The sequence below is a fragment of the Hemitrygon akajei genome, chromosome 10 (assembly GCF_048418815.1).
Source record: "Hemitrygon akajei chromosome 10, sHemAka1.3, whole genome shotgun sequence".
Lineage (NCBI taxonomy): Eukaryota > Metazoa > Chordata > Chondrichthyes > Myliobatiformes > Dasyatidae > Hemitrygon > Hemitrygon akajei.
The window spans coordinates 146,021,990-146,036,483 of NC_133133.1; the positions used below are offsets into that span (position 1 = coordinate 146,021,990).

At 38.9% G+C, this 14,494-nt stretch overlaps 1 protein-coding gene across 3 annotated transcripts in view; it reads left to right on the forward strand.

Annotated features, from left to right (window-relative positions):
* Window positions 1–14,494, forward strand: part of LOC140734775 (ELKS/Rab6-interacting/CAST family member 1-like) — a 766,434-nt gene that overhangs the window by 482,649 nt on the left and 269,291 nt on the right. For all 3 annotated transcript variants that reach the window (XM_073059261.1, XM_073059262.1, XM_073059263.1), the window contains one exon: window positions 4,936–5,083. In XM_073059261.1, the coding sequence (XP_072915362.1) occupies window positions 4,936–5,083 (148 nt within the window). The remainder of the gene's footprint in view (window positions 1–4,935; window positions 5,084–14,494) is intronic.

A 14,494-nucleotide genomic window follows, 5' to 3' on the forward strand; every position in this document is an offset into this window, starting at 1 on the left:
AAAAATACACAAAAATAATATCAATGCAAATATACAGATAATATACATCGTCAATACTAAACCTAAAAGTGCGGGTATAATAATAATCAATAAGAAACAAGCTCTATCGTTGTCTAGGGGATAATGAATTGTCCGATGGAAATCTAAAGTTCGCTTTAGTTCACACAGGCTGCAGCCGTTTGTTCGTCGCTGTGTTGTAATTGTTGGAGAGAGAGAAAAAGAAAAACTTGCCGACTTTCCTTGGTACGGTCTTGATCCGTATCCGTCCTTTAGCTAGACCGTTCCGTGATGAGCCCGCCACCCAGGCAAGGGAGGACACACACGAGCTCCCACTGGCTTTCGCTCTCAAACGCTGTCACAGGATTTCTAGCGTTTCTCCTAGTGCGTCTAAAGGGGTGTTCCCCAGACCCGTCTTTTATCCTCACTCACGGGGTCTCAGATGTGAATCAGATTGGGATGATGCAATCCCTCAACCAGACCATTCTGGTTGCCCCCTGAGGGGTTTCAATGAATAGTACAGTACTCAATACACAATTCCTTCTCCAAGAGACAATAGCAGTAATCAGTGGTTCCGTTCTGCTTTTGTTAGGAGGCATTCCCCTACCTTGTGTATTCTGCGTTGTCTATGGCAACTGCCTTTGCTGTGATCCTGCGTCTCGCTCTCTCATTATTGACATGATGTGTATCTCTCTCATTTCCTGAGTCTCAGACCTGAAATAATAGCGATCTTGCAATTCTCAAAAAGGAAGGGGCGACTTTGTACCCTTCGGCCCCTCAGAGTTGCTCCACATTCGTAACAGCCCAATAACAGAAAAGTCTACAAGCCCAGTCCAAGATGGGCAAAACCTTCCTTGTCATAAAGCACATTTACAAGGTAAATGTGAACAACACATTTACGAAACAACACCCATCAACAAGGACCCCACCCCACCCCACCCCAATCATCCAGGCAGTGTTCTCTTCTCGTTACTACAGGAGCCTTGGGTCCCACAATACCAGATTCAGATACAATTATTACCTTTGAACCATCAGGCCCCTGAACCAATGTGGATAACTTCACTCATCTTAACACTGAACTGACTCCACAACCTATAGACTCACTTTCAAGGACTTGATAACTCAGTATTATTTATTTACTTATTTTATTATTTGTACAATTTGTCTTGTGCGCATTGGTTGTTTGCGAGTCTTTGTTGTTTATAGTTTTGAAATTTCTTTATTTCCTATAAATGCCTGCAGGAAAATCAATCTCAAGGTAGTACAGTATGTGGTGACAAATATGTACTTCAGTAATAAATTTAGCTTAAATTTTGAAAGTCATGTCTCTGAAGGCAGGAAGTACGAACTGCCAATATGATGAATCCCTGACTCCAACCCTCTGTATCGCGACCTAGCCTGCTTACTCACTTTTTATTATACTCCTCTTGGAGTCGCACAGATATTATCTGTAATTAGATGTTTAACTAGCTAAATACACCTAACCTTTTAAGCCAAGATTAGATCACTGACTTTCTGAATCAATCATTGTCAGTCTTTGCCAACCATAGTAAAATAAACATAGTGATTTTGTTTATCAAACTGAAAAATTGCTTTTTCCAATAAGTTATATTTTTTGTTATCAAAGAATGATCCAAAGGTTAACCTCAAATACATAATATGAAGGAAAAATTAAATTGGCTTTGTTTATTTAACTCAAAATGTTTCATTGACTTCGCATTGAGAAGGCATGTTGGTTTAGACATTCCTCACAATACTCTTTCAAACAACAATATGCCTTGCAGTTCATGAACAGAATTGCTCCCATTTCTAAATTTGCCTCCTAATATTGTGATGTGATTTTCTTTGTAGTCTTCCTCCTGTTGTGTTTCATCCTTCCCCCTAACTTTTATATCCTACCTCTTACCCATTGCTGTATCTGGTTATTTGCTCTGTATCAAACAAATTTTTACAGTTGGTCACAGGTCACCTTTAACTTTGATCAGTAAGTCTGAAACTTATGCCACACTCATTGATAACATTATTGAAGCGCTTAATGTGACCATGAAATGTTGCAAGCATTGGGATGAATTATGACGAGAATTGCCCAGTCCATTATCCTGATAAATGGAACTTTCACAGGAAGTAGCGCAAAATGGTAAAATATGCACAAAATGTATTTTTTAAAACAGGTGCAGATTTGTTTCTTCTTAATCCAATTTCTACACTTAGATCAATGTCCAATTCAAATTGATTGTTATATGTACAGGTACATTATGCATAGAGGTAATGAAAGGCTTACTTGTAGCAGCACAACAGGCACATAACATCACATAAGCAGCATTCACAAGAAACAACCACCAAAAATTATACACAATTACAACAAAAAAATTCATTCTAGTGCAAAGTGATCAGAATGGTTGTAGAGTTACTAAGCAATAGTAACTGGGACTATGCTAGTTGGTTCAAGAACTGAATGATTGAAGGGAAGTAGCTGTTCTTGAACCAAGTGGTGTAGGACTTCAAGCATTTTATACTTCCAGCCCAATGGTAGCTGCAAAAAAGATGGCATGGTCCAGATGGTGGGTATCTTTGATGGCGAATGTTGCCTTCATTCAGCAGCATCTCCTGTTGATATTACTGATATCTAGATGCCTATGTCCTTTAGGCAATATCCATGATTAATATTGAATAAATGACATTTTCTGAAAGGCTGATTTGCTTGCCAGAATTTAGTTTTGAAAAGACTGATTTATTTTCCAAAGTATACATTTGAAGCAGGTATTTCATTGAGATACCATCATATGTATGTTGGGGTATCACATCATGAATGCCATGGAGGTAGTCAATGACATAATAACCTAATTAACCAAAGATCAGTGCCAGAAGAGATTTCCAATATTGGGAGGAATACAAATACAGGTCTTTTAATGAACGACAATGGTGCAATAGCTTAAACATGGAGCTCAGAAAAATAGGTAACCCTAGGTAATTTCTAAGGTAAGGACATGTTCGGCACAGCTTTATGGGCCGAAAGGCCTGTATTGTGCTGTATTTTCTATGTTTCTGAACAGCAGGTCAACTTCTACCTGTGCCAGTGAAACTTTAACCACAATATACAGGAAATTTAGTGTCAATGTGCAGAAAATATAATAGTTACTGATATGCACATAGTTCTGCAATTCATTGAATTGAATTGATTGACTTTATTTCTTACATCCTTCACATACATGAGGAGTAAAAATCTTTATGTTTCATCTCCATCTAAATGTGCAATCATAGTAATGTATAATAATTTATAAAAAATAGAACGGTCAATGTAATAGAAATACACTCAAATCAATGTGAGTTCATCAGTCTGATAGCCTGGTGGAAGAAGCTGTCCCGGAGCCTTTTGGTCCTGGCTTTTATGCTGCAGTACCATTTCCTGGATGGTTGCAGCTGAAATAGATTGTGGTTGGGGTGACCTGGGTTCCAAAGATCCTTCGGGCCCTTTCTTCACACCTGTCTTTGTAAATGTCCTGAATCATGGGAAGTTCACAACTACAGATGCGCTGGGCTGTCCGCACCACTCTCTGCAGAATCCTGAGATTAAGGGAGGTACAGTTCCCATACCAGGCAGTGATGCAACCAGTCAGGATGCTCTCAATTGTGCCCTTGTAGAAAGTTCTTAGGATTTGGGGGCCTATACCAAACTTCCTCAACCGTCTGTTGTGCCTTTTCACCACACAGCTGGTATGTACAGACCACGTGAGGTCCTTGGTGATGTGGATGCCGAGCAACTTAAAGCTGTTTACCCTCTCAAGCCCAGATCCATCGATGTCAATAGGGGTTATCCCGTTTCCATTCCTCCTGTAATATTTGGTAAACAATCATAGAAAAAAGTGTCTTTTAAATGCTATGCTATGCTAACTGGACTGCTGTTTTTAAAAGTAAACTCCACTTGCTGTTGTCATTCGTTTGCTCTCTGGTAGCAGCAACAATATTCTATAACTACCTAACATTCAAAGCTTCCTTATACCTATAGCAGAGGCTAATCGGTCCATTAGGTCCTTGCTCAGTCACAGAGAGGAACTGCATTAGTCTCTTTTCCTCCTTTTCTCCCCCTTTACCCTCGCAATCCACTCTCATGCATCCTCCTCAAATCCTTTTTTAGTCTTTTTGCTGTTTCCCTACCCTAAGGAATAATTTATGACATCAAGTTAATCTACCAGCATGTTGTGGGAATGCAGTAGGGAAATCAAAACTCCCAGAGGAAACCACATAAGTTGATCATGAGGAAAACATTCAAACTCTACAAGGAGAGGACCCAAACAGGAATTCCTAAAGTGTCATTCGTTTGCCTTTCACTTTATTTTTCCTTCCCATTTTTCTATCTGGCTTCTCACACAGATCTGACCGTCTCCATTTTTCTGCACTACTCTAACAAACCTGCACCATAAAGGACAATGCTGCATTGCTGTTTTGGGTATGATGCAACCTTCTGCACTCAGCACTGAACAATCTACAATTTCAAATTTTTATCTTTCATTTCACATTGCCTGTTTTCACAGTTTTTTAAAATAATTATTCTACCTCTTATTTTCACTATCTCCTTTCTGATTTTCTATTATTAATTCCTTTACCAGTTTTCACCATCCATTATCAGCCCCCTGCCATTTATTCTCTTTTGCCTTTTGCTCCAGACTTTATGTTCTCTCCTCCCCTGACCATTTTTAGTTTTGTGAAGTTGTTTTATTTCTGACACTGTTCTACGGGAAATATATTCAACCTCAGATCGTTTCAGCCTTGTTTCTCTATGTAGAGATGCTGCCCGAGTTGCTGAATACTTTAACATTCTGTGATAGAAAAAATATTGCTCATGCTTGTTCACCTTTATAGTTTATTTTGTGCAGCTGATATTCATTCCTGAAGTATTTTGTGATTGTTGATTCTCTAAAGTTGCCCATCATCTTTCAGACAAGAAGCACTACTAGCAGCCATCAGTGAGAAGGACGCTAATATTGCTCTACTGGAACTCTCCTCATCTAAGAAAAAGAAGACACAGGAGGAGGTGGCATCATTGAAGAGGGAGAAGGATAGATTGGTGCAACAGCTCAAACAACAGGTTCGTTTCTTTCTATACCAGCTAGTCCAGACAGCCATGCAGAGGAATTACTTCATTTAACCATAGTACCCTGTTAAATTGATCAAAATCAGTTTGAGTTGCAGTGCCTAAATTGTTTTGTATTTTGAAGCTAAAAAGCTTCAAGTTGCATTCAAGGACAACAGTAGCTTGAAGCTCCCTAGCCCAAGTATTACTCCAAGCTGATAATTTCTGCTATGTCTCCAGGATTCCTGCTGTGCTTCAATAGGGAAGCTCTCTCAGCCTCATATGGAAGGAGAGAAAACTTCAATGCACAGGAACAAGGAGAGTGGGCATAGGCCTTTGCATTTAAATGGTAAATTTCTCCAGTATTCTGGTATTCATGGGATGTGCACATACTTACAAGGACTTCCGTAGCAATCCCATGCCAAGACATACCAGCTGCTGTTTTGGAGGATCTCTGTGGAGTCCTTGCACAACAATCATGCCTGTGATGCTTCTATTCTTCAGCAGCTTGTCTAGGTTCTTTTGACCACCCCCTCCCCCTACCAAGAAACTGCCATCCATTCCTTTCCAAAGTTGTAACATACAACCGTTCAGAACCTATGGTCACCTCTAGGTGAGATGTTTGTAAGACCTTTTAAATATTCACTGCAAAGATTCTACCCATGACGTTAAATGCCAGCCAGCAACTGCAAAAATTTGCAATATATCAATAGAGAATGCCTCTCTGAATCTGATACAAAAGTGTTACCAAAAGTAACCCAATTAAGCTGTTTTGTCAGTCTTTCAACTAAGCGCTCCAGTCTTTATGAGAATTTTATAAATAGATGATTTAAAATCCAATTTTAACATCAGTGTAAGAAAATAATTTCAAGGCTTTTACATCTTCCATACAACTTACTTAACCATCTGTTTTGGTACTGTCAGCAGACAGTATATACTCACTCAGTCCCTTCTGGATGTAAAATAGATTGTAAGTTGCACAACTCATGAATTAGAATATACCTTGTTATTCAACTCCCTGTTTACTTTTAGTTAATCAAGGCTGATAAATGATCTTCCTACCACTGAGCCCTGAATCTGTATGTGGCACATTCTTAAATGCATTTGGAAATATAAACGCACTACGGTGACTAGCCTCTCTTTTCTGCCCTGTTAGTTTTATCCTTAAAGAACTGAAATACATTTTCAGAACATGATTTCTCATTAATAAAATTATGCTGAACTTCTTTATTGTGTTGAAAAATATGATTATTCAGATCTTGTGGCTATTACATCTAATCTACATGTTGCTATATACAGTTCTCTCAAATGTTGAGGTTATAAGGCTGAGCAACCATTGCTTCTGAGCAGCAAACTAAAGATTCAAAATTTCAACCAATATTTCAATTGTCTGAGTGGAACAGAGTCAGAAAAAAAATGTATTTATATAGTCTCAGCTGTTTAGACTACATTTTGTACGTCAGGAGAAATTTTTTTGGCAGGCTATTTCAGTTACAGAATCAGAATATTTCATTAAGTACATTTGATGCATTGTCTGGACTGTCTTGTCTGATGGATGATGTATGTTGCAACAAACAATCTGCAACAGGAACTCAACAGGACAAGTAGTAATTGTCACTACCAAGAGAAGGCCAACAAATTCAAAGGTGAAAAATCCTAAGGCTGCAGGAGAGATACTTCTACAGCATTGAATGAGAAGGAAGGGGTCTGGCAAGAAAGGACTAAAAGTTCCTCAAAATTATTTAACTACCTTGTTGAAGGCCTCTGTTTTCTCTAGTACCTACAACAGATAAGATTTTGTGGAAGCAGTGAAATCAATAACTCCCACTAGACAGGAGAACATCAGTCATTTTTCCCTTACCTTCAGGGTCTTGCCCTTCAGGGTTTTGCCACTATCTTCAATTTTGAAGTGAGTCTAGATATATTTCAAGAATAGTCAATGTGATGTGTCCAGTGAGAATCTCAAAAATACCACAAAACAGGAACAAGTGTAAGTCGTCAGGACCCTCAAGCCAGCCCTGTCTTTCAGTATGATCATTACTGATCTCAGCCTTTACCAGTTTCTCTTCTGTGCCCATAATCCTGAGTACACCTGAAGAAGAGGTTTGTGGTTTGGTGAAGAATTTCAGAACAGGATAGCTCCTATCATTAAACAGACCAAGTTGAAAATGTAAATCTGCTCTGTGGAGAGGATCTTTCATATCTGAATGTGCTCATTGTGCCTCTGAGTGATAAGTGATAATTATGTAATACTGAGCATTGAACATTTCTCCAGGTTTTTTTGTAGCTTATTTGTGAATGTACTGCCAATCAGGCATGTGCCTTATGTTTTAGAGCACCTGGCGATTCCAAGATCAATAAGCATTACACTTTCATTGTAAGGACTTGGGTCAGTGTTTGATCCAGTTGAGTGAGTGAAATCTCTGAGGATTTGTACCGCATTTCTTGCGTCACTGTTATATTTAAGGGTTGGGTTTAAACTGTTCTACTCTTGTTTATTTGTTCCTCTAAATTTTCTCTAAGGATTTAATGTCCCATCATACTGAAGCCAACCAAGTTTGTATTGCAAGTGTGAACCCAAGCATAAATGACAGATACTCTTACATTTGAAATCCATTGGCAGTAGGGTAAAGGGTAGTTAATAGTAGGGCCCTGGAGAATGTTGTTGAACAGAGAATCCTAGGGACACAGGTACATAATTTCCAGAAGGATGTGACACAGGCAGACAAGGTGGTGTTTGGCATGGCGCCTTCGTCGATCTGGGCAAATTGCAGTATTATGATCAGTTCTGGTTACATAGTTATAGGAAGGATGTTGTTCAGCTGGAAAGGGTACAGAAAAGGGTCGTGAGGATGTAACTGGGAATGGAGGGGTTGAGTTAAAACAACAGGCTGGATAGGCTGGGACTTGGAGTAAAGTAGGCTGAAAGGTAACCTTGTAGAGGTATATAAAAGTGGATGGTCTTAGTCTTTTTCCCCAGACTAGAGGAGCCTAAAACCAGGAGGCACTAGAAAGTTTAGGGTGAGAGGAGAAAGATTAAAAGGGAATTGAAAGGAAACATTTTCCCACAGAGGGTGGTGGGCATAGGGAAAGAACTTCCAGAGGCAGCTATAGAATTACAGTTGCTATGTTTACAGTTACAGTGTTTAAAATAAATATGTTCAGGCACAAGGGTAAAAAGAAGGTTTAGATGAGTATAGGCCAAATGCCAGTAAATGAGACTGGCTTGGATGGGCACCTTGGTCAATTTGGGCTGAAGATCTTATTTCCATGATATATGACAATAACCAAATCTGTACTCAAGTTTGTTTGGGAAAAGAAAGGGAAAGCAGTGCATGTATTATTTGTTGTGAACAATGATTGTTATTTTAAGGCTACTGTCCCTTTAAAGGTTGTGTTGGGTGCAACAGTGTGTTTAAAGTAGGTTCCAGAATTGGTCTGTTTATTTGAGCTCCTCCTATGTTACATGTATACATCCTCACATGTGTCATAAATTTACATATCTGAATGTACTCAACACAGCCTACAATCAACCTATCAACCAATTCCTGCTGCTATATGCTGTTACAAGTAACCATGAATTATTAGTTATGTCTCAAAGCCTGACTACTTTGGAAACTTTAGTAATTTTCATCTTTATTCATATGTATTTCAGCTGGCAGATTTACAGGTCTTTGAGTTTGTTCATATGTTTTATTTTCCTACCTTTGTCATTTTGGAGGACATCTTAATATCATTTTATGATCTTTTCTCTGAGTTCTAAAACTATATTTGTTACTCTGTTAGGGTCCTGATTTATAATCCAAGTAATAATAAAATCACTTCCTTTCATTGTCTCAGCATTCCTCTTTTTGTATAATGGTAGCTTGAATTTTATTTTCAAGTACAGATGACCCCATTGTTACAGAGGTGTCCGTGTTGCATTCATAGAAGACAGTACTACGATTTTCCATAGTGTGAAGCTGGTCCACCTGCACATATGTCAAGAAACATAAGTTGAATAAAAGGTTTATTTATTGACATTTTCCACATAAATTCTGTGAGAGTTTATTTCAAAGTTCAAAGAACATTTGTTGTCAAAGTATGTGCATATACTGTATACAACCTTGATATTTGTCTTCTTGCAGGCAGCCACAAGACAAAGAAACACAATAAAACTTATTAAAAACCCACACAACAAAGTCCATTAAACATCAAACGTGCAAAAAAAAACAAACTGTGCAAACAATAAAACAGTAAACATATAACACAGAGTCTTTGAAAAGTGAATCCTCAGCCACAGGACCAGTTCACTGCTGAGACGAGTGAAGCCAATCCAGGAGCCCGATGGATGTAGGACATAGCCACGGAGATAGTTCAGTGTTGAAGTAAATGCTGGTGGTTGCAGGTCACAGCTGCGGAGGCAGTTCAGCGCTGAAGAGAGTAAACCTCATGGAGTAATGAGCTGAACACCAGTTTGGCCTCTGCCCTCATTCTTGATCAAAAGAATAAACAGAACATACAGAATATGAACTGCAGAGTCCCTGAAAGTGAATCCACAGCTGCAGAGCCATTCAGTGCTGAAGCGAGTGAAGCCCATCCAGGAGCTGATGGCTGCAGGGTGACAACTGCTCCAAAACCTAGCAGCGTGGGACCCAAGAATCCTGCACCTTCCACCAGACGGTAGTTGGGGAAGAGAGGGGGCTTATAGTCAAATGCAGGCAGATGGTGCTGCATACCTGTTGGTTTAACGCTGTTGTCCTTGGTGATTCTAATTTTACTTGACTCTTTAATTGGCATGGAGCAATGGAGCCGACCACAGATTCACCTTCTGCTATCACGCCTTGATGCAGCTTCCACCCCTAGAAATGGCTGCTTTGATCATATCTGCACTCTCAAAAGTCTAGTATGCTGAACCCCCAAGGAGATCACAAAAGCACCAGACCACCAGAATTTTTATTTGTCAACTTCTTTGGGCAGTGATTTGTGAATTCTGTTAGAGTTACTTTCCATTACCCAAACTGCTATTGTGTGTGAGATACCTGTAGTTGTCAAGCAATTGCTTGATGTCAGTTAACATGTATTTTCATAAATTCACTTTAGTTATAAAATAAAGTTTTCTGTTTTCTTGCTCTACTAATTAAAATTTATAAAAGGAATACCAATGATCTCAGTCTAACAATTTTCAACAGTGAGTATGTGGCTGTGAAGGGTGGTGCAATACAAAGTGACCTTTGTATTGTACAAACTTGAAACAATTGATAATGCTTTCCTGATATTGATGTCAGATTAATTGATCTGTATTTGTCATGTCACCCTCCTTAAATGAGGAGGCATTTCCAACTCCCAAATCTCTTCCTGATGGTGCTGCAAACTATTTGGCTGAAATATTTTCTTGACATATTTAATTGAACTATCCCAGATATTAATCCGCTGCCAATGCTCAGATGCTCTGCTCCTCCTGTACCTTACTGCAACGGGTGAGAATGTGCCACTTGGTCTGCACCACAGCTCACACGTTCAGAGTCGTTCATGTTTATTATCATGTGCACAAATACATGTGTGGACAGTTGCAAAGAGAAGCTTACCTACAGTAGTATCACAGGCATGTAACATCATAGCAGCATTCACAAGAAAAATATGTTAAGCATAAATAATACAGTTTTTACATAAAGGAACAAAATTTGAACAAAAAGGAAGTCTGTTTTAATGCAAAGTGAATAGAAGTGGTCACCGTGTTCCAAAATTATAGTGGTTGGTTGGTTGGTTCAGGACCTGACTGGTTGAAGAGAAGTAACTGTCCTTGAATCTGGTGATATGGGAATCAGGCCTCAGTACTTCCTGCCCAGTGGTAGCTGCAAGATGTCGGCATGGCTCAGCTAGTGGGATCTTTGATGGATGGCTGTTTCATGTAAATGTGGGCTACAGAGGTGCTGGAGATTCTCTGTTCAAAGTCGAAGTAAACTTATTATCAATGTACATAAATGTCATAATATACAAACTTGAAATTCATTTTCTTGTGAGCATATGGAATATTAACCTACATAGAATCAATGAAAAACCACACTAACTTGGGTGTTCAACCAGTGTACAAAAACAACAAACTGCAAATATACTCAATTTAGTATATTTGCTGCAGATGGATGTATGGATGATGTATGCAGAAATGTGCAGAAATTCTACAGCTAAAATGATGAATTCATGAAACAGGATAGGTAAAATATTAGACTCTAGTCTAAGTGAACTCCGTTTAACAGAAGCTTTGTGCTTTTTCCTTGAAAATAAATGATTGTGTTACATTGAGGCTTTATTTGATAAATAAATGTATTTTGCAGTTTGCCACAGGAATTACCATTGCAGCCTCAACTTTTGGCTGTTTATTTAACTAACTTGGATAAAGGAATTATTGCTAAATTTGCTGTTGACACAAACATAGAAAGAATTCTTAATATGCGAGGAAGATTACTGCGGTTGACGAACAAGTGAAATGAGGTTTCAATGAGCTAGATGGCCTTCTGATCTTACCGTTTTTAGCTTGGAGTTACATTTTCTGTGGACAAAATGTTCAGACGTGTCTAAAGATGAGTACATTGTATGGTTTTTTTATATTATTTAGGCAAATGAATAGTGCTAGTATGAATCCAGATATGAAAAGCCAAGTTAAATGATAAAAGGAGAAATTTCAAGGGTAATTGGACATGACTTTTTCATATTCTGATTGAACACTGAAGTACATGCATGCCGAAGTGTGACCTCCTACCCAAAGGTTCTAAAGAAAATCGTGTTGGCCTTGTCAGCTTACATTAAACTCATGTCAAGGATACTTCATAACTGCTCCATATGTTCACCCATCATACACAATAGGATTACTCTCAAAATGAAAAAGTCAGAGAGAAAGTCATGCAGTGGTCATCATTAGGAAAAAAAAGTACTGGTGATACTGGAAATCGAAAATAAAATCTGAAAATGCTGGAAATCCTCAGCAGCTTGGGCAGCAACTCTGGAAGGCGGAGCAGGTTAATGTTTCAAGTCTTTTCCTGGCAGCGAGTGGGAATAAATGGGGCCTTTTCTGGGGCGCTGTCAGTGAGTAGAGGTGTTCCTCGGGTCAGCATTGGAACTGCTGCTTTTCGCATTGTTTGTCAATGATTTGGTTGATGGAACTGATGGCTTTGTGGCAAAGTTTGTGGATGATATGAAGATTGGTGAAGGGTTAGGTAGTGCTGAGGAAGCAATGCGATTGCAGCAGGACTTAGACAAATTGGAAGAATGGGTAAAAAAGTGGCAAATGGAATACAGTGTTGGGAAATGTATGATAATGCATTTTGGTAAAGGGAACAATAGTGCAGACTGTTATCTAAATGAGAGGAAGGGGTTCTCGAGCAAGACTCCCAGAAGGTTAATTTATAGGTTGAGTCTGGTAAAGAAGGGAAATGCAATGTTAGCATTTATTTCAAGGGAAATAGAATATAAAAGCAAGGAGATAATGCTGAGGCTTTATAAGTCACCAATCAGGGTGCATTCAAGTATTGTCGACATTTTTGGGCCCCTTATCTCAGAAAGGCTGTGTTGTCATTGGACAGAGTCTGGAGAAGGTTCACGAGGATGATTCTGGGAATGAAGGGGTTAACATATGAGAAGCATTTTGGCAGCTCTCACTGGAATTTAGAAGAATGCATGGGGATCTCATTGAAACCTATATAACGTTGAAAGGACTAGGTAGGGTGGATGATAGATGATGTTTCCTATGATGGGGTACCCAGAACTAGAGGGCAGAGCCTCAAAATTGAGGGGCGACCTTTTAGAACAGAGGCAAGGAGGAATTTTTTTTAGCCAAAGAGTAGTGAATCTGTGGATTGCTCTGCCAAAGAAGTGATGGAGGCCAGGTCCGTGGGTATATTTAAGGTGGAAGTTGATAGTTTCCTGCTTGGTCAGGACATCAAAGGATATTGTGAGAAGGCAGGTGTATGGGGTTGAGCAGGATCCGGGATCAGCCATGATAAAATGGTACAGCAGACTCAATAGGCTAAATGGCCTAATTCTGCTCCTATGTCTTATGCTCTTATTATTGATCAATACAAAATCCATTCCTTATATATAAATGGTCATTGTGATGAACACCTCTCAATCAAAAAGGACGATATGCAATCTTGTGCTTTGTCTCAAAGAATAATACTGTATAGCCATTAATGCATATAATAATAATTGCCAGCAATTTTCTGAGCTACCAACATAAATTTATAACCACACACACTGGATTACTGAAAATGATCATAGCCTCAGGACCACAATCACATTGGAAACTTCAGAAGGCCAATGGGTGTGACTATAAAAAAGAACTATGCAGCCACTTGTAACATATGGTATCAAAGCTTTATTAATTCCTTAAGATTTTAATATGTGCTAACAAGAAAACTGGAGTCAGAATAAATCCAGAAGAGTTCATCATGTTTGGTGATAAGCATCCTGCACTGCTGGAACCCCTTAATTCTGTGCATAGTAATTGTTGAGAAGAAAATACTTAGATTTAGACTTAGCAGTAGTGTCTTGGAGTTACTCTTAGACAAAACCAAGAAAGCATGGACTGCCAAAACCAGAGTGAATGCTGTGGCTTCCTATGCTCTGTCTACTCAGAAGTACCATTAAACAAGTTTACTAAGCAAGCTGACTGGAGCAACTTACAACCAAGCTGAACCAAATACGGCAGTTATCAGATCCAGCAAGATCATTCACTCTTGACTAAGTTGAAGCAAAATCCAGCAAATATATATGTTCTGTTCCAACCTGAGACTGTAAACCCCTTCTTCACTGTCATGCACAAGGCAAGCAAAATCCTGAAAGTATGGAAGGAAGTTTGTAACCAGGAAATTGCAAGGCTTATCTTCCTTCCAGTTATCGTCCGTCTTCTCTCTTGCCTAACACTAAAAGGCTGATGGAATGTGCCTTCCTTGCCAGTTTTGTCCATTATTGATCACAAAATGCAACACATTCTCCTCATTACCCCATAAGAAAGTTGGATTTTAAATTGGACATAGCTGCCATGATTAAATCATTGCCTTTTCTACCCTCATAGAGACTAGCTTCCAGCATAAACAGAAAACTAGCACAACATTGATTGACTACCTTGCTGCCTTTTGGCATCATTGTCTTTGAAGATAGCCAATATAATCAGATGTCTTTTAGTATATGCCTATGTAGTTAGAGGCTTGCCAGCCATGCTTTCTTTTATTCAGTTACAGGATGTAACATTACTGCCAGGATAAGCATTTTTGTCTATTTCTGCTTGCTCCATGAACTGAGCAGTTTATTCAGCTATTTCAGAAGGCAAGTAAGGGTTGTATATCTGCGGTCATATTGTAGGCTACACTGGATAAAAGTGTCAAAATTCCAGATTTATTGAATTTACCCTGATTTAAATTCTCCATCCGCCATGGTGGTATTTGTCCTCTA